The sequence below is a fragment of the Anopheles maculipalpis genome, chromosome 2RL (assembly GCF_943734695.1).
Source record: "Anopheles maculipalpis chromosome 2RL, idAnoMacuDA_375_x, whole genome shotgun sequence".
Lineage (NCBI taxonomy): Eukaryota > Metazoa > Arthropoda > Insecta > Diptera > Culicidae > Anopheles > Anopheles maculipalpis.
In genome coordinates this window covers 80,386,168-80,411,851 of record NC_064871.1, presented here as the reverse complement: position 1 = coordinate 80,411,851, position 25,684 = coordinate 80,386,168, and the positions used below count along the sequence as shown (strand labels likewise).

The 25,684-nt window shown below is 41.9% G+C and overlaps 3 protein-coding genes across 3 annotated transcripts in view; 2 read left to right on the top strand and 1 right to left on the bottom strand.

Moving 5' to 3' along the window:
• LOC126567958 (MOXD1 homolog 2-like) overlaps positions 1-25,684 on the top strand; it is a 507,834-nt gene that overhangs the window by 252,818 nt on the left and 229,332 nt on the right. The window lies entirely within an intron of this gene.
• The window catches only part of LOC126568598 (probable salivary secreted peptide), a 380,437-nt gene that overhangs the window by 325,190 nt on the left and 29,563 nt on the right, over positions 1-25,684 (bottom strand). The gene's annotated exons all lie outside the window — the stretch shown is intronic.
• LOC126568323 (uncharacterized) lies at positions 3,819-4,868 on the top strand. Its single transcript, XM_050224783.1, has one exon. The coding sequence runs from the start codon at positions 3,819-3,821 to the stop codon at positions 4,866-4,868; it is 1,050 nt and encodes a 349-aa protein (XP_050080740.1).

Sequence of the window (25,684 nt, the reverse complement as noted above, 5' to 3'; positions counted from 1 at the left end):
ATCCACACATTGTCGGTTGTCGTGCTATCAGCTACTCTGAGCACTTGGTGACTTGATACTGCTGACGATAAAATCACCCACCGAAATAGAACTTAGAACCTTGGGGACTTAAAAAAAACAGCAACACTCACAAAACTTCTTGTTAGGCACACTTAGGGGAGATTTTTGCAAACGATCGCATGCAGGAAGTCCTTGAACACATACTATATCTTCACTTAAACCACCAAACTTACTTCAGAGTAAGTCCCACCAGGAACACTCAGCGGGGCAACCACCGCACTACAAACCGCACCGCTATAGTCACAGATTCCTCACACACTTTCTTCACGACACTTAAGCACTTGGGGTGGGACCAGCTTCCAGTCTGCACATGATAACACCACCCGAACAACTGAACTTTTGGCCGAATTTGGAGATCTTTTTATACTCACGCGATCAGTCCCGAAGGCGATCTTCCCACCGTATGATCGCTGACCAAACATATGGCAGAGAAGAGATCTTCCTGTAGTGTTGTTTGTGACACTTGGAACCCTTTGTGAAGAAACGTGGCCGATCCAAGAACGCATTTTAATTACTTTAACAAGAGAGTGCCGTCGGAGTGCGCACTCACACACAGCAGCAGCAGCACTTAGACGCAGCACATTGGTCTTGCAATGCAGATGGTTTTCTAGTTCACGTTAGAACATGGGTGCAAGAATGAAATCATAATTTGAGCACAACCAATAGGGAGATCGGCCAACGAGGGAGAGAGGGATGTAGGTACGGTGTGTAGGTTAAGGAGTGTGTAAAGGAAGCGATTAATTCTAATTGCTCGGTCGGTATGTATGACATTGTACGGTTCGACGGTCAGTGGGTGAAATACGATGAAGATCGCACAAGATGGTGCTATTGATTGCTATTTACATACGATCCATCAATACGGTGCGATGTGTTAAAGTGTGTAAAGATTGTGTTGACAAATATACATATTAATATGTTAGGGAATGGGATGAATTTTTCCTATTTTAATTATGTTCGATATTAGTTAATGATCTTCTTGTGCCTTACCGCATTTCGGACTACCATTGACTTGAATTATGAATGGGTTATGCTCAGTTTGGTCATGTTATACTGTTATTTCTTAATTCCCCATTTTGAAGAGTAGCTTTAACTCTCCAGAAATTATTAAAACTCATTACCTTGTCAAATATGTTTCTTCTTTATGGTCAAATTTGTTATGAACTAGCAATACTTAAATAGCTCCAATCCTGCGGATCATTTTTTTAGATAAAAAATATCAAATGGAAATGCTAAAGCTCACGGAACACGGACAGACGAGGCTGACTATCCAATCGTGGTATCGGCCATTCGATAGCCGGCGTGACCTTAGGGGTCATTAAGCCAAGAATAAGAAGAAAGATGGATTTGCAGAGGCGGATGTTCCGTGGCAGAGAAAAGATTTTTTTTTTTTCGTTTATTTATAGAGGCTTTGAGTCTTAGAGATTACATTCGCCTCTCTACTGTATAAAAAAAAAATGGTTTAATGTAATACAAAACTATCGTATGTGTGGCTTAAATATTATGGAAAACTATTGCCTATAAAACTATGGAAACTATTATGGCATATGGTATCGTATAAGTTAAAACTATTGCTTTAATTTCTTTGTGGAAATAAGTGTCGTGTATCCATGGTAATCGGTGAGGATGTGGCGGACGGTGATGTGGTAGGAGTGCGTAAGGCGGGTATGACCTATACGAAGGCGGGAAAGGACTCGTTGGATGTGGCTGGATTCGATATCTTCCCATGAAGCGGTGTTGTGTTTGATGGGACGGAGTTTTTTGCTGAGGTCTACGTTGTGCCATGGTGAGTTCCAGTGTTGGGAGATGATGGTGTTGGTGAAGCGGATCACGGCGTGAAAGGGTGTTGTATGGTTCGTCAGGACGGAGCCGACCATAGTTTTGTCAAGTTAGTCGGCTTTCTCGTTTCCGTTGATTCCGGAATGACCCGGAATCCAACAGAAAACGAATGTCGGGGATGCAGGTATGGAGTCTAGGAGCTGGATGTGGGGGTCTTTGGAGGTGCCGTGTTCAAGGGCAGCCAGGACACTGACATTGTCACTGAAGATGACGTTCGGTCGGTCGGTCGGTCTGTAGTCCTTCGTCGGCGGCTAGTTGAATTGCTATTGCTTCGGCGGAAAAGATTAGGAGGTGTGATTAGGAAGTTTGATTACGCAGTTGTACGTGGTGGAGTGGATCCCACAGCCGGCTGAGTCCAGATGAACGAAGCCGTCTGTAAAGATATGATGAAAATGTTTGCATTTAGTCTGAATTAAGTGAGTAAAGGTACTATTGGCGATGTGGCTGTTTTTTCCGGTTCCCCGGAGAGAGCTTTTAAGTTGCCAGTCTATGGCAGGTGTACGGAAGCAGAGAAAAGATGACTCTCAAAACTTATTCACTTATTACAAGCTAAAAGCAAAGGTTTTTGGCATTGTTTTTTTGCACAAAACTGATCTTTTTTCACAATTTACACGATAAGATTCGTTACGAACTCCTGCCTTATGATAAACAATTGTCACTGCTATTAACCTGTAAAATCGATCAATTCACTGCTTCTCTTCATGTTTAGAAGGTTCCATATAATTCTAAGTACATGCCTCTAGTAAAATTATGCTGATGCATTATGACAGAGTTGAAGTTATCGTTGAGTTATCTAATGTAATGTCTAAGTTTATCATTAAATTCAGAGTGGCCATTTGTCTGTGTGGGCTCTTTGAGTTTGTATTGATCCTAATGTATTTCAATCTTTCGTAGACTTTTGATTGTCATACAGTAATCGTAGCTTTTTTCACAATTTCGATTAAAAAACTCATAAAACTGTATGGCTTTGAGGAGGCCATTATCAGCCCTTGACGAGATCTTTCTTTCGTTCAGTGACTTAGTTTTTAAAACAGTCGCACAATCTCGCTGGCAGATACTTTATTAAGTGCTGCCATGCCGGATTCATGCTCGATATCATTAGACTAGGCCGAAATTAGGCAGTGAATGAAATGATATCTCAATGTTGTACAATAATTCGCACATGGTATGCACACATATACAAAAACGACACATTTATTTCATTCACTAGCGTGTGTAGCTAAACGCAAAATGATAGCGTTTATAAAGCCCATAAACAATAATGATGCCCAGTTTTGACTGCACATCTGTTCATTTGTGTGCCCCTGAAGTCTTACAGGCTGAAAGTTAGTGGAATCAATTGGTGACAGTGACGTCCACCTTCACACAGCAGGACCTGGGCTCAAATCCATGCCGTTAGCCCGTAATAAAGACTGATTATTCATCTACGTGGTATCATACAGTCTAAACTAGATTAAGCCTTTCGTTCGTCATTGTGACCCAAAAGGTCACTAAACCAAATAGAACATTGATTTACTTTATACGGGGAAATTACCATAGAAAAAAAAAACCTTGAGATTGTATTGCAAATATTAACATATGCAACTCTCTTTGATGTCTTACCAAACGAGCAAACTTGATTTAAAAAAAAAGACAGCGTCCCTCACAAAACTCCCCTCAAAGCATTATGATGCCGCCTGTGTGGCCCTCAAAATTGTCAAAAGCGTTGAATGTAGTTGACTCTCTTTCCCTCCGCGAACCATTCTTTATCAAATCAATTATGAGCGTCGTAAAGCAAAATCTAGCCAACCCTCATTATGTGTCTCGATCCATGGCTCGGGCAATTGCTGTATGTGAGTTTGGAACTGGTATAAAAAGGCGCGACATCCGCTTGAGCAAGGTTATCGTAAAAGTTAGTCGCCAAATCGTTTAACATCTGCAGAATGGAACAATCGGCGTTGCTACTAATAGTGTTCACGGTGATGGTTGCCGGTCAAACCATAGATAATCCAATGTTTCCTCTCGAGTACTGCGGCAACCGAACGGCTTGTTTTAACATGACATACATGGAAAAACCGGACGAGTTTTGTAAACAGTTTACTGGCAAGGTGGAGGTTCCTTCGAAGCTGTGCGTAAACGGTATGATTTTGTGTGACGGCCCTAGCCATTCTACGGGATGCTTGTACTCGGTTAACCAGCTACGGAATAATTGTGATTACGCAAAAGATAACTGTTACGCAGATCTAGTGCAAAGCGCAATTGATCCCGATCCGGAAAATCCCATTTTTCCTGTCGCAGCATGCGGTAACAGGACCGCTTGTTCGCATGCCAAACATGTGGAACGAACGGACGCCTTCTGTAAAGATTACGCTGGAACGGTAGTGTTGCCGTCAAAGTTGTGCCTAAATGCTATGATTTGGTGTGAAAACCGTAGACTCAGGGGGTCCTGCTATTACTCACCAAACACATTATCCAAGAGCTGTAACTACGCACAAGAAAAATGTTACAAAGATTTAGTGCTACCAGAAACAACTACCGCGGGATATACTGAAACTCCTACTGAATCTTTCACGGCTGAAGCAACCACCGTCGAGTACGACACAACTACTGGGGCGTGGTATACAACTTCTTCCAAAGCTGCAGTGTCTGATAGTACTACGGACGGGTGGTATACAACTACTTCCGGTTCAGGAGAGTCTGGAGAAACCACTGTGGAGTATGATACAACCGATGGTGAAGTCACGAATCGTACAACAACCAACACGGATGTGGAGACAACTACTACGCAACAAGCACCGTCCGCTGGTCCACGTGCTGGCGACCCTTGCACGTCTGCTGGTAAGCGGGCAGGCAACGCGGACGGTTGTCTTAAATTCTTGGAATGCACGGGAGAGGTCTACAGCGAACGTACCTGCAGTCCAGGTTACATCTACTATGAAGCATTTAGCTTCTGTTTGCCTGGCAATGGGAAAGAGTGTCAACTTTTCGGATAAAGAGTAGCGTGACAGTGAGTTTCGAAATACTTAGATGTGCGTGGGCCGTCGTCTAGGTGGGAAAATATATTTTATTGGACTTCTATTGGGAAGCTTTTGCATACATTTAACCTCACGTTTCTTGAAAACTCTAATAGAGAATAGCCACGTTGGTGGAGGTTTCTTAGGAAGTGGTTAACACTTATGAAAATATATAATAGCTTGTTATTTGCATTGAGAGTTTCTAGTAAATTTAAATCCAGTTAATCATGCTTAAATTGTGATTACATTTAAACGCCAATCATACTTTATGACGATAGTTGATGACGAATTTATCAGCATACATAATTTAACTCTATTTACGATAGTACGATCATATGCAATCAGGTATTATAGCTTGACATTTTGGGGAAGTGTCTAGATGATAAAAGTTTTATAGCGAATGCTTTAGCTTGGAACCATTCTTTTAACGGTTTGTTTTAGTATTCTAAATAGACAGAACTATACGTTTTATGGTATGATTTTTGAATGATTCTTTCATTAATACTGGGAATGTAACAATGTCATAACAACAGCAAACATAGCTTCATAGCTGATAACAACATGATGAAAGCGAATGCTTATCTTGAAATCACAAAACAACACGATGTGAATAATTGATCAAATACTACTGATGACACAAGTTCCCTAATTATGTGTCACGAAATGGTTTGTAAAGAACAAGCACAAGAGTGGCGTTTAATTTAAACAAACAAAATATTTTCACCTTTTGATCCAAGATGTTGATATTTGCAAGTACACACTGTAAGGTCGTAATGATTGGTGTGTCTTTTACGTAAATTCTGTGTTAAGCATGTGATAAAATTATCATTAGTTTTTCGCGTTTAAAAATTCTAGGTTCCGTCCGTCAGTTGCTGCTTAAAGTAAATATTGTTGAACCCTAGCATGAGGCAACCTTTTTGTCATATACAGTACTGGAGAAAATAATTCATACGCTTTAACTATTCTTTCTACAAGCTCAATATTTCCTTCAATGTAATAGTTACAACAATGCTATCTTTAGAAAAGTTGTTGCTCTATTATCAGGCAATAATGTTGTAGAAGTGAAGTTATTAGAATTACGCATGACTATCTAAATATACGCTATCTTTCAGGAAACGATGAGAATCGGCAAGGACAAAAAAAATCATACACCAGATTTCTTATTCACAAGTTATGCTTATATCAAATATCTTCTTTTATTTTTGAACCCTTAATATTTGGTATGGCCACCCTTAATCTTCAGCCTTAGTCTTAGACATCAAAATAGTCGTCTTTGTTGGAGATCGATGTTTTGCCCAATTTATCGTCCAACTAACACGACAAATTCTCTATCGCATTCAAGTCGGGAGATTGGAGAGGCCATTCGAGCACTTTAATTTGATTAGATTTGAAGAACGCAGTTGTTTTATGACCGTATTTTTGGGGTCGTTGTCTTTTTTAAAAATGTAATTTGTTTCTAGGCCAGTTTTCAATAGTGAAACCTCCAAATGTTCATTCAACAAGTTAATATATACATTTTCGGTCAAAATACCCTTGATATTCACCAAACTTCCGACTCCAGACCACGCAAACGATCCCCAAATCATAATGTCCCCCCCCCCCCCCCCCCACTCCCCTACATGCTTACCGTCTTCTGAATGTTCCTTAGTGCGTCACCGGATCTGCGCCAGACCCTTGATCAGCGTTTTGGTCCATACAGCTGTCCATACTTGTTCTCATCGCTCCACAAAACGCTTTTCCAAAAAGTCTATGAACATTCCGGCGTACTTTTTGGCAAATTCCATTCACTTCCGTTTGTTTTGCATGTATAGGGCGCTTCGATGCCAAACAACTCTTCAAACCACTCTCGTTGAGGCGCCGGCGTATAATACAGCGGTTGACATCCAGATTCATCGTATCCTTAATTTCCCTGGTAGACAACTTTTGGGTTTCGCTTCGCCATCCGAATTATTCTCGCATCATCACGACGGGATGGGTTACGCGATGAGGTTCTTGTCCAGATTAGTTGCTCACACTTTTAATGTTTTCGTGTTTTTTTCCAATAGAAATGGAATACTTTTCAGCAATTTTCTGGAAATCAATTCCTTTTTTTGCGATCGCTTGTAACCAGATTTCACACATCGAGCGAAATTTGTTTTCCTGACATTTTACACTTTTCATATGACGCAATATTTTGATCCAATAGCTTTCCACTGAAAGAACTCTCAAATAAGCCACAGGGCTGGTAGTTTTACAGTGCTGTCAGAACGTTAGTTTATTATTACGGCAAGAAATTTTTTTATTAAGTGTATGATTTATTTTGAGTGATGGAATATTGATTATGATTTTTATAGTGTGATTAAGTGTGATTTATTTTATTTATTTATTGAATGTATGATTAAGGGGCGGCCCGGTGGTATAGGCGACAGCGGCGCCGGTCTTCAAACGGCAGGACCGGAGTTCAAATCCCATCCGGACTGTCCCCCCGTAGTTGAGGCCTGACTAACCAACTACGTGGTATCGGCAGTCTAGAAAGCCATTTCGATGGCCGGCATGACCTTTAAGAGGTCGTTAAGCCAAGAAGAAGAAGAAGAATAATAAGAAAAAGAAAAAGAAAAATAAAAAGAAAAAGAAAAATAATTATGTTGTCCATGCTTAAAACCCAACTGTTGGCAATAACAACTTCTTGTATGCATGTAAAACTATTTTTAATATTTTTCATGGCAATAGTTAAAACCTTAATGAAAAAACTATAATTCTAACAAATGAATCACGGGTTTTATAGAAAAAATAAAGAAAATACTCTTCAAATAGCATTTTTACTTTGCGCGTATGGTTTATTTTGTCCAGCACTGTATGATCAATTTCATTATCAGTATTGCAGCAAGGATAGTGACTTCTTCAGCATCAGAAGTGCAACTGTTTTAGTGATGTTAAAAATGCAGTTCATAAGTTGAGGTGCATGAAGGGAAGATTATTCTCTGCTCCGCTGTGAATGCATCTCTGCTTGGAAAAGAAATCTGAAAGAAGGGAATCGTAACATTTTCCGAAACTAGGTTTGATCTTTTACATTATTTTCTTCACTGTCGCACCACAAGTGATAGTTGTTAATTGAAGGCAGAATAAGCAAAATTGCATCAGAAGTACATATTCTTCCAACTAAAGGAACATCTTGGCTCTATTTAATTCTGCTATTGCTGAATCTTCAGCTTTCAAACGTAAAAGCACACAGACAAGCTGTCTTAAGCACCATACAACCCTAGTAACAGACATCCATGCCGTGAAGCTGTAGACAACTTTCCACCAAAGACGAAGTCATACATTAGTAAGCACCGTCAAATAATGGTCCCACATTAACAGCCAGTTGAACGATGCACCTGCATGTCAACGTTTGTGGGGGAATGGCACCCCGTTGAACGAAAATGCAGAAACAGATTCGGTCACAATTTTCAAAGCACATGCTGCATATCATTTGCTGTGCAAGATGCTTTTGACCTCGAAAAAAAAACCCGACTCACGTTTACAGAGCGCGAAGGAACGACGAACTACCAATCCATGCCCAACCCAGATAGATAGTATTCTACCATTTTCGGATGCCAGAATGCAACTAAAGCGATGCATAGTTTCTTCAACCGCAGGAGCAGCATCAGCATCCAACTATGTGTCAACTCCGACTACCATGCCACGAGTCCTTTAGCACAACTGTGGGTTCCAAAATTCTTCGCAACAAATATTCGCCAAAGAATCAAACAGTGGGAACACTTTACACCCGTGCCCGTGGTTTCGGGTTTTTGGGTAGGATGTAAACACAAGCAAACAAACAAAAAAATACAAGGAACGCCACCCAAAACGCGCCAAATTTGTGCCTCGGAGCGATTTTCACTAATAGCCGACACAAACGCAACCAACCAACCAACGAACCCACGTTGACAAGCGTTGTCTAAATTTCATCTGGTGCCCCACACCCCACGTGTACCGTGTCAGGCGTGTGCATAATGTCACAGTGAAAAACGGGAGAACTTTTGGCAGCAGCGTGGATGGGAGCGAGCGTAAGCATGCTAATGGGTGATGGTGACACCGTGTGCCAACTCTCCGTGCTGCCTGTGATGATGTGTATTGTGTTCGCACGCCTTTCTCCCGCGGGCCACGCACGGTACAACATATGAAAAACGTGTGTATGTTTACCCAAACCGGCACCATTCTACATTGGAAAGTTTTCAATGTAATTAAAAGCAGATCGTTCTTGGAACATTAGAGAAAGCGCTGGGCACGGTGACAGTGTGGGGGGGGAGGGGGGGGGGGTTGGGCTGCACAGGAAGACCATCACCGCGAGGTGTTGACATTGAGTGAGCTGATGAGATTTTGACTCGATTGTCTGACGGGCCATTTTTATAAAAAAAATATGTATAACATTCCATCCTTCAGGCATAGCAAAAACTGTCTTTCCGGGGTACTTTTTTGTTTTAAATGGAGTGCAAGATTTGTTTATAGAGGCGCCGAAGTACAGAGGGTTATGTTAGCGTGTAAATGATTTCTCCCTTCCAGTGGCAGCCTCGTGCAAGTATGCTCATTAAGTTTCGGGCAAGCGTCATGAGTTTATGTTTCGGATTCATCGGGCATACCCACACACGCATTTCGCGTTTAGATGACGTTAAGCGTGGGGTGTAGCTTTTGGCATATTACATGATGATTTTCCAAAATGTGTTTTAACTAGCAATAAGAGTTTGTTTGTTCAAGTATTTGATTCTAGACGCGAGGAGTTACAACAAAACTCCTCTTGGATTAGTCAGTACACATTTTTATTTTAAATCTCGTGGAAGTCAGCGGCGATAGGATACATGATAATGAAAGTCCTTCCAAATAAAACAGACAATGTTTCTATTTTTCAGCTAATATTAGTTTATTGTTTGGAAACGTTGTGTTGCGATAGTTTATTGACGTACAGTAAGGAAATAAACAAACAAAGCTTTTGCTTGTAACAAAGGTTACAAGCAAAAGGGACATTCCGGTGGTAGAGGAAACAACGGCTCTGACTTTACTCGGCAAGACCGGGGATCAAATCTGCACACTTCGATCGGACAAAAACTGAGTGAGTTATCACTGATTTTCTACGTAAATGCTTTGGTTTTCCTCAATAACTGGGCGAGAGGTGGAGGGATCGGGTTGTGGTGTTCCACAAAAAGGTGGACGGCTCAAAGACCCATCCAACGGTATGCCGTATGCCAAGATCGGACCAGGAATGACCGAGTTATCGTCGATTTTCCACGGGAATGTTTTGGTTTTTCCTCAATAACTGGGTGAGGGGGTGGTTGGATCGGGTTGTGGTGTTCCACAAAAAAGTGCGCGGCCCAAATACCTATCCAACGGTATGCCGCATGCCAAGATCGGACCAGGAATGACCGAGTTATCGTCGATTTTCCACGGGAATGTTTTGGTTTTTCCTCAATAACTGGGTGAGAGGGTGGTTGGATCGGGTTGTGGTGTTCCTCAAAAAGGTGCGCGGCCCAAAGACCCACCCAACGGTATGCCGCATGCCAAGATCGGACCAGGAATGACCGAGTTATCGTCGATTTTCCACGGGAATGTTTTGGTTTTTCCTCAATAACTGGGTGAGGGAGTGGTTGGATCGGGTTGTGGTGTTTCTCAAAAAAGTGCGCGGCCCAAATACCTATCCAACGGTATGCCGCATGCCAAGATCGGGTCATGAATGATCGAGTTATCGCCGATTTTCCACGGGAATGTTTTGGTTTTTCCTCAATAACTGGGTGAGAGGGTGGTTGGATCGGGTTGTGGTGTTGCACAAAAAGGTGCGCGGCCCAAAGACCCACCCAACGGTATGCCGCATGCCAAGATCGGACCAGAAATGACCGAGTTATCGTCGATTTTCCACGGGAATGTTTTGGTTTTTCCTCAATAACTGGGTGAGGGGGTGGTTGGATCGGGTTGAGGTGTTGTACAAAAAGTTGCGCGAAGCAAAGACGCATCCAACGGTATTTTTAGCATTTCGATCGGACGAGGATTAAGGGACTTATCGTCGATTTTCCACGGGAATGCTGCTGGGGGAATTTTCCTGTAATTTTTGGAAAATTCTCCTTGGTTCCTTAGTATATAAAAAAACTCGTTCTGAAGGTCTTTTTAAAAGATATATCAAGAAAGAAATAAAAATGAGGACAAAAACTTAAAACTCAAAGGCGCCCTTAAAATGTGCCGGAAAAAATTTTGTCATCTCGGAAAGAAAATTATTTTCTGGCCACTTTTAAAATTTCCTTTTGGTACCTCCTCGGATTCATGCTCTCCTGTTACTCCTGGTCGAATTTTGCCGCATAAAAATTTCCGGATTTTTACAAAAATTTCGGGATTTTGCCACAAAAATTCGACCAGGAGTAACAGGAGAGCATGAATTCGAAGAGGTAGCTCGGGTCGGCCTAAAATTTCGAAAATCAGTTTTAAAATCCAAAGTCAGTTTTAAATTTGGGTTGGAAATTTTAAGTCTGAAATTTAACTAAATTTTTGCCTCGGGATTTTAAAACTGATTTTGGATTTTAAGATTGGATTTGGAAATTTTCGGCCGACCCGAGCTACCTTTTTGAATTCATGCTTTCCTGTTACTACCAGTCACTCCTGGTAGGAAAATTGGTTCTAAATCGGCGAAATCGTCCTTGGACCGCGCCACTGCCCCCCCGATCCCTCTACTCCCCCCTCAGTTAATCCAATGGAAAATTGAAGATAACTCGGCCATTCCTGGTTCGATCGGGATAAATGACCTACCGTTGGATGCGTCTATGATCCGTCCACTTTTTTGTGGAACACCACAACCCGACCTCGTCATCCCCTCACCCAGTTATTGAGGAAAAACCAAAACATTCCCGTGGAAAATCGGCGATAACTCGGCCATTCCTGGTCCGATCTTGGCATGCGGCATACCGTTGGATGGGTATATGACCCGACCATCTTTTTGTGGAACACCACAACCCGATCCCTCCATCCCCTCACCCAGTTATTGAGGAAAAACCATAACATTCCCGTGGAAAATCGACGATAACTCGATCATTCATGGTCCGATCTTGGCATGCGGCATACCGTTGGATGGGTCTTTGAGCTGCGCACCTTTTTGTGGAACTTCTCAACCCGATCCCACCATCCTCTCACCCAGTTATTGAGGAAAAACCAAAAAATTCCCGTGGAAAATCGGCGATAACTCGGCCATTCCTGGTCCGATCTTGGCATGCGGCATACCGTTGGATGGGTCTTTGAGCCGCACACCTTTTTATGGAACTTCTCAACCCGATCCCTCCATCCTCTCACCCAGTTATTGAGGAAAAACCAAAACATTCCCGTGGAAAATCGGCGATAACTCGGCCATTCCTGGTCCGATCTTGGCATGCGGCATACCGTTGGATGGGTATATGACCTGACCATCTTTTTGTGGAACACCACAACCCGATCCAACCACCCCCTCACCCAGTTATTGAGGAAAAACCAAAACATTCCCGTGGAAAATCGGCGATAACTCGGCCATTCCTGGTCCGATCTTGACATGCGGCATATCGTTGGGTGGGTCTTTGGGCCGCGCACCTTTTTGAGCAACACCACAACCCGATCCAACCACCCCCTCACCCAGTTATTGAGGAAAAACCAAAACATTCCCGTGGAAAATCGACGATATCTCGTCCATTCCTGGTCCGATCTTGGCATGCGGCATACCGTTGGATGGGTCTTTGAGCCGCACACCTTTTTGTGGAACACCACAACCCGATGCAACCACCCCCTCACCCAGTTATTGAGGAAAAACCAAAGCATTCCCGTGGAAAATCGACGATAACTCAGCCATTCCTGGTCCGATCTTGGCATGCGGCATACCGTTGGATGGGTCTTTGAGCTGCGCACCTTTTTGAGCAACACCACAACCCGATCCAACCACCCCCTCACCCAGTTATTGAGGAAAAACCAAACCATTCCCGTGGAAAATGGGTGATAACTCGGCCATTCCTGGTGCGATCGGGATGAATGACCTACCGCTGGATGCGTCTATGACCCTTCCACATTTTTGTAGAACACTACAACCCGATCCAACCACCCCTCACCCAGTTATTGAGGAAAAACCAAAACATTCCCGTGGAAAATTGGCGATATCTCGATCATTCATGACCCGATCTTGGCATGCGGCATACCGTTGGGTGGGTCTTTAGGCCGTCCACCTTTTTGTGGAACACTTCGGCCTGATTCCTTCTCCTTCTGCCCAATTATAGTGGGAAAACCACGGTATTCCTGTGAAAACCCGACGATAAAACGCTTAGTTATGGTCCGATCGAGGTGTTCAACATATCATTGTATGCGTCTTTAGACTTCAAATCGAAAATTTGAATTAGAATTTTTTATTTTTAATTTTTAATGAAAAAAACCAAAAAAAAAAAAACGATTATGCTAGAATTAGGGAAAACTCTTATTCGTAGACTCTTAGGTCCCCGTCCCGTTTTAACTATCCCCCCGGTGACCACATGCGAATCAACTAACGAGGTTCTAAATGTATCATGTACGAGGATTGTAGTTAATATTTCATATACTAAAGAGGTCCCCCTAATACTAAAGAGGTAATAGTTGAAACCCCCTCCCTCCCCCCTCCTCCCGTGGTCGGCGTTGCCTTTGGCGGTCGCAAACTACGCTCATAGGGAAATCCGCCACTGAGAAGAAGGAGTGTTAGGACGGAGGACACCACTTATAAAGAAGCGAACGAATCGTGGATCGGTCATCAGAATCAAGCAAAGAATCGTCATAGCTGCAGCGCTTGCCACGGGTTGGAAATAAAAGAAGGGCTCGGGCAGAAACAGAGACAAAAATGGAGGTGAATAAGGAAGGCGCGTCCTGGCTATCTAACTACGTGGTAACAATGAGTTTAGTTAGCCATTTGTTGGCCTTCGTGACCTAGTAGGTCGTAAAGCCAAGAAGAAGAAAAAGAAGTATTCACTAGCTAATAGGTTATCTACGATAATAAAAATAAGTTTTCTAATATTATTTCAATCCTTATATTTCTATTTTTAAATTGTGCGGCCTGGCCGATCTACACTGAATAAAAATAAATGTCTCTATCTTTAAAATAATTTGTAAAATGTGTGTGTTTTGCATAAAATGCTACCATTGTCTCACACAGGAATGTACAATATTTCAATTATACTTTGTTAATTTCCATGAAAAAGATTTTGTTTTTTCCCTCGTGCCATAAATATAACAAAATCACCATTTGAGAAGACATTTGCACATGGTGTAACATTCTTACACTTAAGGTTGAAATCTTCTGCCGAAACACATCCCATTTCTCATCCCCCGAAAGCGATCATAAACACTGAATGCAATTTTGTGCCTTTCAACCGCCAACCAGAGAGTAGCGCTGAACATCCCACAAAACGATTTCTCACCCCACCCGGGTGCGCGTTGTTCACCCTTTTACGAGCCGCGGCTGCTCCCTTGCATGTCTCCCAAAACCGAGACAACTTTCTTTCCGGGGTTGCCATTATGCTAATTTTACGATTTTACTTTCGCACATCTGGTGCCCGCGAGTTCGCGCATCGGCTCACAAAACCGTTCCCCGGTAATGATTTGTAATCGTTTGCAATTTCGTCCATTTAAAATATTTATCCGCTTGTTTTGGGGCGATTCCATTGGTGCGAACTGGGTTGTTTTTTCCCTCTTTTTCTTCTTATTTGTGGTAATTAGGCATTAGAAAAAAAAGGCTTGCCCCGTTCATCGTAAAAGGATTGTGTGCGCTCAACTAAGTTAAGCCGGTGTAGATTGCAGCACAACGGTTTTCATAAATTTAAATTTATTTCCCCAAAATGGTACAGAAATTGGATGGAGCACGGGAGCGATGGAGCCGATCCCGTTGCTTTGCCCCCACACAAGGCAAAACACATTCATCTGCTATCATCCCATTCTATCCCCCAAAGGGACCATCCGCCCGCCCATCTGGACGTGGTAAAAGGCTAGGCGGGAATGGTGCTGAAAATTTATGAAGCTGCAATATTTGATGTAATTTGAATAATAACGTTTAGCTCATTGGGCCATTTTGTCCATTTTCGATTAACTATTCTCGGTACACAAGAGCGCACACACACCTTCACCCCCGGTTAACCACTTCCAAAGCGAAGCGGGCCGGCACCGGTTCCGGGGACTACTAATTCCCCATTTTGCAAAAAAGGCCGGGTTGGCCGATGATTGGAGCCGCGAATTTAGTCGCGTATACTTAAACGGCTTACGGGCGCGTAACGCCACTAGCCATCGCAAACCATCTGCATTTATTTCGCTTTCCAATTAACCACGACCACTTACCAGGTTTGGGCCTGCGTTTTGGAGCGGAAGGGGGGAAGGTAGTTGAGAAGAAACATATTTTGTCGCTTTAAAATATCTAAACAGCAAACCATTCGACCAACGGACCCGGTCCAGCACGATTGAACTCTCACTGCGAGCGATTGAACTACGATATAAATAATTTAGCGTAATTTGATAAATTAGCTATCGAATAAATATTTATAGTGTCGATGAATAATTTATGGGCAGGCGATATGCGAACCCTCTTTACAATGGTGGCCGGGACAGTCTTCCAATAAAGAGGCGAAAATGTTTAGCTATTTGTGCATAACATTTTCGACACCACACCACGCCAAGCATGGTGTAGTTTGTATGTGCCATTGTACTGCAAACGGTTGTGCGGAGCTGTGACATAGTGTGGAAAGCCGTTCACTTTGCACTTTGTAGAAAATTACATGCGCCGGTACAGTGGTTAAAATAAATATAGGAGGACATCTTGCTATTTGATTATTTACACGAAACAAATTCGTAAGTTGTTTCAAGTTTTTAGGGTTACATTTTTTGCCAACAATTTTCCCAAATGATCATATATAGAAAGTAAAGAGGACATTAATTAATTTCGTCAGTTCTAGCATCTGTTGGTAGTATTGATTGATTAGTATAAAATAATGTAAAAATTATGTTAAAATTCCTTTGGTTTTCGTTGTACTTGTAACACTATTTCTATTAATAACTGTTTTTATCTCAAAGAATAATTAAAGCCATGATAAGAACGAAAATACGCTGGTTGCTGGACGCTGGAGCGCTGGTCTTCGCACATCAGCACTGGGGTAAAAAATGCCGTCCAGATCATTTCTGGTCCAGCAAGGACTGGCTGTCAAACTACGTGGTGTGAATAAGCCTAGTAAGCCATTGGGTGATCGGCGTGAACTGGTAGGTCGTTAGGCTAAGAAGAAAAAATCGTTTTTCTGTAAGAATTTTCCTTTGCGAAAAATTTACGAATCGTGTAATATATTCTTGAATAGTAGTGCTAAGTTCGGCTCTTCATAAATTAGAAAATTTGTGATTTATTGAAATTTGGAATCAAGAATATACTGTTGGAAGTTGTTGGATGTCCTAAAAATGCTTGGTTTATAAATTTTTAGTAGATTATGATGGTAGAGTCCCGTAATATCAACACCGCCTGCGATGACTAAATTATCTAGACATGATGAGAAGCCAATTCCTCCTTATTCTTGGCCTTATTCTGCGTATATTCGGTTGTGAATCAGAAAATGTTTGGTTTATATGAATTTTAATTTACCGGTGGTTCACTTGCAAAATGTATTAAACAAAATGAGATGGTTATAATTCATAAATTAAAATATATTATAGCTGTTTACGATGATGTGAAAATACAACGCACTACGAATGAAGAAACTCAAATGTTACATATGAGAGAGCCTATCATTTATTAATCAGAACGCATAAAGGTTTGGTCGATGATGAGCTTGAGAAATTGTCGAAACTGAGAATATAAGAAGACAAGTCTTATTTATGCGACTGTTTTATTTTATTCCTTATAAATATCACTTTGGTGATAAGAATTATTACAAGAAGAATTATAAGAATTATTTAGACTCTTAAATAAATAGATATTTTGCACTTTAAAAAAATCCACTCACTGAATTTTTGTTATTAAAAAATCTGCAAAGTTAGATGATGGAAAAATTGAGTAAGTATTGTTAAAATTGGATTCTTTAATATTGAACTGCAGGATCTTTTGTGCACTTTTTGAAGCAATTGTTAAAAAATTTACTTAATTTTTATTGAAACGACCGATAACATCAATTAAAATAATGTATTTTGAAATTGAATCAATAACTACTAGTAAAAAATTTCCTTTTAATTTTTCATACTGATTCCTCCCGTCATTCAATCGTACTCTTATCACACTAATCGACATCATTTAACTCCATTGCATGGCCAGCGCGCGTATCGTTATCGTAACCGGCATTTATGCCACAGCTTACCGGAACCCGTCGCCAGCAGCAATTGAACGCGCGCACTGTAAATCCGAATCGACCCGCGTCACCCGGAACAGGGTCCCAGGATTCCGTATCAGTGCGCTTTGATAGTGTAATGGTTCCTGGATGTGGTATCTTCGTTACTATCCGTCCGCCGGTGTGCCCTTTGAAGCACACAAAACCGAAACCCCCACCTGCCCCTGTGGCAATAATGTAGGCTTGGTGAAAGGTTCACCGTTGTACTACCCAAACCGAAACCGAAAACCGAATCGATTCCGTGACAGGCGCGACGCAATGATACCCGTGGTATGGGACAACCGGACAACGACAACGTCAAAATGAAGCCGTTTATTAAAGCGTTTGATGTTGTTTCAACTATAATGTGCGTATTAATTTCCACCACACGCCGATCCGGTCTGGACCGAAGAGAAGTAGCAGACGTAATTCCGGCACACAGATGAGTTGAGTTGGAAATAGACATGTAGAAACGGCAGGAACAGACAACTTGCATGGAAACTGCACAAGAGTACGGGCCAGGGCTGGGTTTCCTGCTAGTTTGTGCGTTTTATTACACGGCATCTCTCTTCCTGTGTCGCTGTTCCTGTGCTAAAACAAAACGTCGCGCCAACCGAGAGCTAGCTATTCGTCATCCTTCAATGTTGTACGCGGATTAGCAGAGCTAAGGGGGGACGTTTTTTTGGCCGAATTGTTTAAACAGCGTTTTATGGAATAACTGAACGATTTGCAATAAGCGACTAATGAGGATGAAAGGAAGTCTGGGTCTGAAACTGGATAAGTTATTTATTTGTGTAAATGCGAGGTTAATGCGAGTCCACCATTTTCAAACAGAAGGTTTAGTTTATACACGTATTTAGACAAGCAATAGGAAAAAGGGTTAGAATATTATATTTTCAATTCTCAAAACACAATTAATACTTAATTTATTGACATTGGTTTGAACTGGGAACTGAACAAATTCTAGTCACAAATTCAAATTACGGTGATGCCCAAGTAGCCATCGTCTCCAAGATTTGATAAGGTTTTTATAGACATAAAACCACATTGAGCATTGGAGGGCTACATTGAGAAATTTAAAATATTTTACAAACAACTAACATTGACAACGCGTAAGTTTTCTTTCGAAATTCTCATCATAAGTTCTGCCTCTGATATTACCAGATCGAACGACTCATCAACTTACGCGAACCAAACGTGGTCAGTGACTGAACGCATTGCTCAGGACCAGAGTGACTTGGTTGGCACGTTTAGATCCACCGACGAGAGGAGCTCTAGACAATCGATGTTACTGTTGAGAAGCACAACGATTAATGGAAGAGTTAACGCACGGTGTCCGGGAGAAGTGTTTTTAAAAAAAACTTAACTTTATTACCATCGACCGGCGGAGTTAGATACCGTTCGGATTAGCGTCTGAATATCAACTAACTAGATTTGGTTTGGTTTGGATTGATGCTGGTGCGTTGGTCCGTGGTGAATTATGCTGCGTTGCAAATAATGTTGCGCGCGCTGCTCGGTCGTTTGTTTGTTTATGTTGCAGGTTTGTTTATGTTGCGATGCTGGGTGGCGCGTTTTGCTGCGTTGCTTTTCTTGTGCTGTGCTGTCATCTTAACTGAAGTTTAGTGTGTTGAATAAGTTAACCACTGTGGTCCTATAGCCCAGATTCGTAGCAGCAGCGTAGGGCAAAGTGCGTAGATCTACTATAAAAAGATTCGAGCCGCGTCCATGATCGGTTTGAGGAAGGCCACCACATTATGTTCACATACTCCATGAGCGATCGAACCAGGCAGTATAGCGGCTTGGTGCATGGGCGACTATAGAGCTCTAACGTCATGTTTGTAAACAAGCATGGCAAAAGATTGCGAAAAAGATACGACATGATCTGGTGACACATTTTTCGATGCATTGAGTTAAGGTGTTGCGCTTGCACCCGGTGTCGTTCGGTGATTCTGCGGCCTACGAATTTGACGGAAATATTTTGCATCAGCCTCGTATAAGAGTTACTATCAGGAAGCGCCATCGACAGGTCGTTGATGTATAGTCCGAATAGCAGCGATCCAAGATTACTGCCCTGAGGGACGCCGGAATATGCACGGACATGATCGTCGTTTGACAAACAAATAATTTCCAGAAAAACTTGTAGTTGCCTAAACATTCTCATAAAAGAATCAAGAGCGTCATCGTGTTCTCTACATAAAAGCTTATTAAATATATTTCTAAAACTAAATAATTATTCAAACTTCCACATTATTTTAATCCAACAAACATCAAACTAAACTATAACAAACTTCATCTGCAATGGTTCGTTTCTTGTCATTTTATCCTAGCCGGAGATCAAACGGTAAGCGTGTAGCTACCACCAAAGTACAGCACAAATTAAATCAAACTGAAGCAAAAATTATGCTCCCTCGTTCATTGCAACCGATGCACTTCACAAGCATTTCAACTGATTTGCCACCCATGTTCCATCTACACGGCAGATGCATATTCACGTCCCCGGCATTAATTGATAGCAAGTGTAAGAAGCAAGCGGGCGCTTTCTTTGACGGTTCGATAATTGATTTACGCGCTGAATCTGAGCGTCTGTACTTAAGCGCTGGGGAAGAGTAGAGATACACTTTACGCAAATCGTATTACCCATCGGTGATGAGATCATCTGTCCCGTGAACGATGCGATGAAGCATCGTGCGAACGAACGATGCAAGCAAGAGTTTATGCAATTCTGACGAGAGTGCTCGGTAATGGAATGGAACAAATTTGGGGTTGAAGTTTGCTGCACTGTAAGACGTCGAAGACAATCGAGTCCTATCAAAATGGTATGTTGAACAAAAACAAGACAGAACAAGCGTGATTATTTTGATGTTATTGTGTAATGAATGGATTTTTTTGTTGATGATAATAATTCAAAGCATCCCGGTACAAAGTCCTGGTTCTGTGTGGGAGTCGATTCTTTTAATGTTTACCCAATGGACGAAGCGAATTGGGGTGAAGGTTGCTTGAGTTTTATGACCCAGGTCAGTAATATTGCGGGTGTCTGTTCGATGATAACGATTATGTGCGGATGGTGTTTATAAAAGCGCTACAGAAACGAAATCCAGCAGACATTTTGGAAGTGAAACTGATAGAAGCTAGCTAAGCCTAGCGAAAACAATCGATAGGATGATACACCTAGCTATAATTGGTGTACTGCTTGTTGGTGGTTCGTTAGCAGAAATTAAAGTAGATTCGCGTGCCCGGATGGCTCTGCAGAACCGAACAGCTCGTGCGGACGTAATATGGTGTGAACTGTTCTACGCGGACGATTTTCCGGACAACACCGAGTGTGAGACCGGTCTCGACGATCAGTGGCTTACGTTTCCTGCTTGTTGTAATGGTGCGTACAACTGTTTGGCTGGCGGTGTTTGGGACATGGTCCTCTGTCCAGCGAAGTTTGTGTACAACAGTCTGAAGGAAGAGTGTGTCCCGTATACTGGCATCGAGTGTCCTTTAAGAGATCACAGCCCAGGCGATGAGCCATCGTCGACGGTAGCGCCACCAGTATCGTGTGGAACTGTGCGAAATGGAAGGCTACCATATCTTGCCGACTGCACCAAGTACATCCAGTGCAAAGAAGGGGACCCAAATCTTCGCAACTGTCCCAGTGGGTACGTGTTCTACGCTCCCTTCTTGATGTGTCTTCCGGGTGAGCAGAACCAGTGCGCCCTGTATCAGGTGTAGACATTACTTCCGTTCAGATAAGCCTATTCAGAATCGTACCAATCGTTCGTGTCATCTGAATGATGATGGTGGTGGTGCATTGAAAACGACTAGAAGTCCTACAGCGTCATCAACGTTTCTTCGAAGGAAGTTCACACTGGAGACAGTGCAACATTATTTTCATTCTTTCAGTCAGTGAGCTTATCGCTTGATTATCATGCAATAAAATGCTTGCTTTGGGCATCGTCGGAGTGCGAAACCGGATGAATGAGACAGTGCTATAAATTATCGAACGTCAGTGTCGGTGTTCCGATTGTGGACCATTCGATACGGGTGGAATGCTTGTTATCATCCAGGTGTCGTAAATCATCTGAGGGTTTGTGCTCGTTGCTGATAGGATACGATGCCGGAAGGTGACCGGTCAAGTGCGTTTAAAATTGGTGAAATATTAAAAAAAAACCTATTGATGAGCAATTACAAGCAAGGAATAACTTCCAAAAGAATGTAATTTATATTTTATGCAATTCGAAATATCTGCAAGAAGAACGGACAAGACTAATGTTTAATTAGACAAAATTGATTATGAAATTGATAAATAAATGGTCTATTACACATAATGCTAATTTATAAACAAACAATCCTGAAAAAAAAAATGCTTCGTCTTAGCTTAACGGCCCTAAGGTCATATCAGCCATTGGCTTACTAGACTGGTCGATTGTCGCATTGGCTTAGTAGACTGGTCGATATCACGTAGTTAGATAGTTTACCTTAAATGATTACAAGAATAAGCACTTGTCTCATTTCATCCTTCTTTAGGATGAACTTTAGTTCATCTTTAACGCATTTTTAAACGTAAAAAAAGTATGAGAAGCATTAGAGCATGTATTAAAAAAGACGTTCAGTTACACAAAGTGGTCCAATAAAAAGATGGAATAAGGTGTTTTCAGATCTTGGGAAAAATGGCGCAGTACATTACAAATAGTTTCATTCTTTTCAACGTCTGTAGTCTCCCAGAAAAACTTTTTGCTGTTTAACTTAATTTAATTAATTGTATTTAAAAAAATATTAGTAGTTTTTCAAACCAAATAAAAGTTAAACATTTTGTATATTTTTTACAAAATTTCAGACTACAACTAAAATGATCAGCTCGTTTACTGTTCATCCTTGCATCAGATTCATCCCTACCTTAATCAATAAAACAACTTCTCAGCAGCATTCATTGATCGTTTTAACTTCCTCTCAAGCAGCACAAAAGGAAACCATCGGGAATCCGTCCTTTTTGCCAGCAGAATGAAAAAGATCGATTGAAACCCGGGTACACTGTAATAATTACCCGTACTGCTTCCGCGTCAAAGTGCACCTTTACAATACATCCCAACCCATCCCGACCCGGAAGCTGTATCCTAAAAGCTTCCCTGTTCCCAAAAACTAATACTTCCGCTCCGCGTTTCTCCCGTGCCCTCTCGTCGGCTTGGTGGGTGGTTCAATTTTCATCAAATTTATTTCACCTTCGAGGCTTTCGCCGAACGAGACCCGGTTGGTTGGCCGGATACTTGCTTCAATCCCGACGCGTCCAGACACACACCGCGATTCAATTATCTTGAACGGATGGTGGTGGCACACACATAGAGCCACACGGCCGTCGCTACGGTACGAGGTGCGCACACATTGGACGGAAGTAACGAATTTCTACAACCTCATTTGGTGGGCACATTGTACAAGTCTCAGCAGCAGCATTGCAACACCGGCACAGGTGCACCGGGTGGGAAAAGTGGTTTTCTGAGACTTTCCCGTTCGAGCCACTTTAAAGGAGTGCTGCACCCTCTCCATACACCATACCCCTTTGCATCAGCCACACATACGCGCAAAGCCACACAAAGTTTTCTCTGCACACACACACACACACACACACACACACACACACACACACACACACACACACACACACACACACACACACACACACACACACACGTACTAGTAAAGCCGATGGCGGTGGTTTAGTTCGTTACACCGTTCGCCAACAACTGAGGCGAGCACACGGAAAGGAAAGTTCGCTTTTTACACGTCGTCTTCACACCTGGGAGAGCTAAATCATTGCCGGTCTCGGAAGTTGCAGTTGAAAATCTACCCCTTTCGGGTGTCCGATCCCAGCCAGTACCGTTTGCCACGAGCAAAGCCTTTACAATTCGAAATCCCGGAAGGAGTCGAGCTCACGATTCAATCAGGTTTACAGTGCGAGATTTTCGTGTATTTTTTTTTTTTTTGTTGCACTAGGATGTATCCGGAAGCGAAAGGAGTTTCTGGATTGCATGAGTCTCGATTCGATAGAATTGCTTCGTGTATATATACATTTTTTGTTGTTGGTAGTACTCTTTAGAATTTATTTCTTCGTGTTTGGTGTAGATTGAGGAAACGTTCTTGTTGTTGCACTATGGGATACTAAGACATGTCACGTTTGTTACAAATATTTTTTTTATCAGCAAAAAATTCACTAAAATATCGAGCCGTCATTACCTATATTCATCCCATCAATTTTCATCGATCCAGCCATAAAGCTTCCACTTAGATTTTCATGTAAATTATTACATTTACCAAAATTACTCGAGAAAGATGCTATCATAATAGCTTATCAGACGCCAGAATCTAGACTCATCATGATCTAGCCTTGTTTTCGCTCCACCACAATTTGAGGGGTAAAAATGCTTTAAGGGCTAAATCGTTCAGTGACATTTTCATGATATATTATCAACACAAGAGGACTTCGTAGTAGAATTATGAGATAATTGTACACTTTGAAGAGCTACTCAGCGTAACGAATCCTCCCGTGTTCATCCTCATGTAAAGTTTTGAAAATTCGTCTCCTGCAGTGGATCCATTTCGCTCATAGTGCACTCGAGATCGACATTTTATGAGGACCGATCAGTATCTCACCAAAATCCTCCCAGAATTGGATGATACTCTAATAAGATTAAGTGTTAGTCCAGAATAGTTGTAACACTCTATACACACATACACCTTTAAGACTCACAGGAGTGCTTCCCTCCGCGGTACTACTATTCGCCTTGTGACAGAAATTGTAATAAAATTTGCTCCTATTTGAACAGCGACTGTAACGCTCCGAGAAAAAGAAAATCCTCGCTGAATGAGCAAACACACCACTAGGTTATGCTACCGGTGGCTGGGCCAATCAGCACGCCGTGAGAAGTCACGCTGCGGATGCACGGCTGCCCGCTGTGACACATTCCCTTGGGTTTATTTTCCCAACCATTCGAATGTGCTTCCCGATGTACGCGCGTGTGCGATTATCTCACGCGTCCCGGTAAGTCTGATGTCTGCTCATTTCAAGCAAGAAAAAAACACAAGCTGTACACATACCTACAACTGCAGGAGGAAAACTCTCTCACACTCACACACACACACAAGCTTCAGTCACAGCGGGAAAGCACCAGGCATCTTCTGGCGCCCGTTCATTCGACCGGAGGGTTTTTGATTTATTAAATTTAATGAGCACAATCGTTACCGATTTCCGCGAAATGATGCCAATGATATGGTGCGTGGCCGTGGATAGAGGGATGAGCCTAGGAAACAATCTGTTTCCAAGGTGCCCGAGGACGATGACGGTTGGTCCTTTAGCTAAGACAACGGCAGTTCGATGGTAGAATGAGTGTGATATTTTTAAAATAAAAAAAGAACCCAAGCGTTCATATGAAAAAATAACCGAGTTGTTAATGATGGCATTAGATCGATGGCTAAATGCCAATTTTAGTAACGCTCTGCGGGCTTGAAATTTTGTACAAAATATAAATTAAAGCTTCAAAAGACTCTCTCCGTGTCAAGAGCAAAATAGAGTTTCGAATAATATTTTAAATCAAACCTCTTGAATGTTGAGTCTAAAAATACTGCCCTAATAGACCAATTTAAATAGAATCGAATGTTTTCTTAGAGACTCAAAGCCTCTATAAATAGACGATAACACAAATTCCACTCTAAATGCTGCTAATGGCGTCCAGTTAGGTGATGAATTACAATTTTACAAGAATTACCACTACCAAAATGATTCCCTTTTTCCTACGCTTACATGCGAATTGCATATCTTTAGGCGCGTTTCGCCGAAGTACTTTAACAAGCCATATTTGCTTCACCAGAACACATAAAAATCGAAAAAAAAAACATAAATCCCAACAGAAATGCAATTACATGTAAAGATAGCTCATCTCTAATAAATATTGCGACATATATACAGGAGTGAGCATAATGGATGCATGAGTAAAACGAAAAAAAAAAAAAAAAAACATCCTCCTTTACTCTGTAATGACGATTCAATTGCCGGGATGAGTCAGCTCACTCGCTCAACCAGCAACGGTGGTGGCAAAGGGCTCACCATCCCGATGCGTCATAATCCTATTGCATAACATATTTTCCAATAGTTTACGGTTGTTTAGTCTGCAACCGTTGTCTGCCGTTGTACTGCTTTCACTGTCGCTCATCAGTAAGGTTGTGTGCACGTCGGTGAATGAGAAAAGAGGGATTCTAATTGCTGGTGTGCATACCAGCGTACGGTGTGCGACTGTGTAATAGAAAGGATAGTAAAAAGGACACTGATCATCCTCCCAGCGGGGTAGGGATGCTGAGCATAAATCCGATACGCACGTGAAACCATAACTCAATACCCGCTCGGACCGCCACCGAGGGGTCCGAAAATTCATTCCGACCATCCCTGACGGCCTGTTAAGCCGGTCAAAGTCCTTTGCGTTTTTAGTTTACTTTTTTTTTGCTTCGCTTCGCTTTAGGGTG

Coding starts and splice junctions, on each gene's coding strand:
- LOC126568323 (XM_050224783.1), top strand. CDS start 3,819: ATGGAACAATCGGCGTTGCTACTAATAGTGTTCACGGTGATGGTTGCC.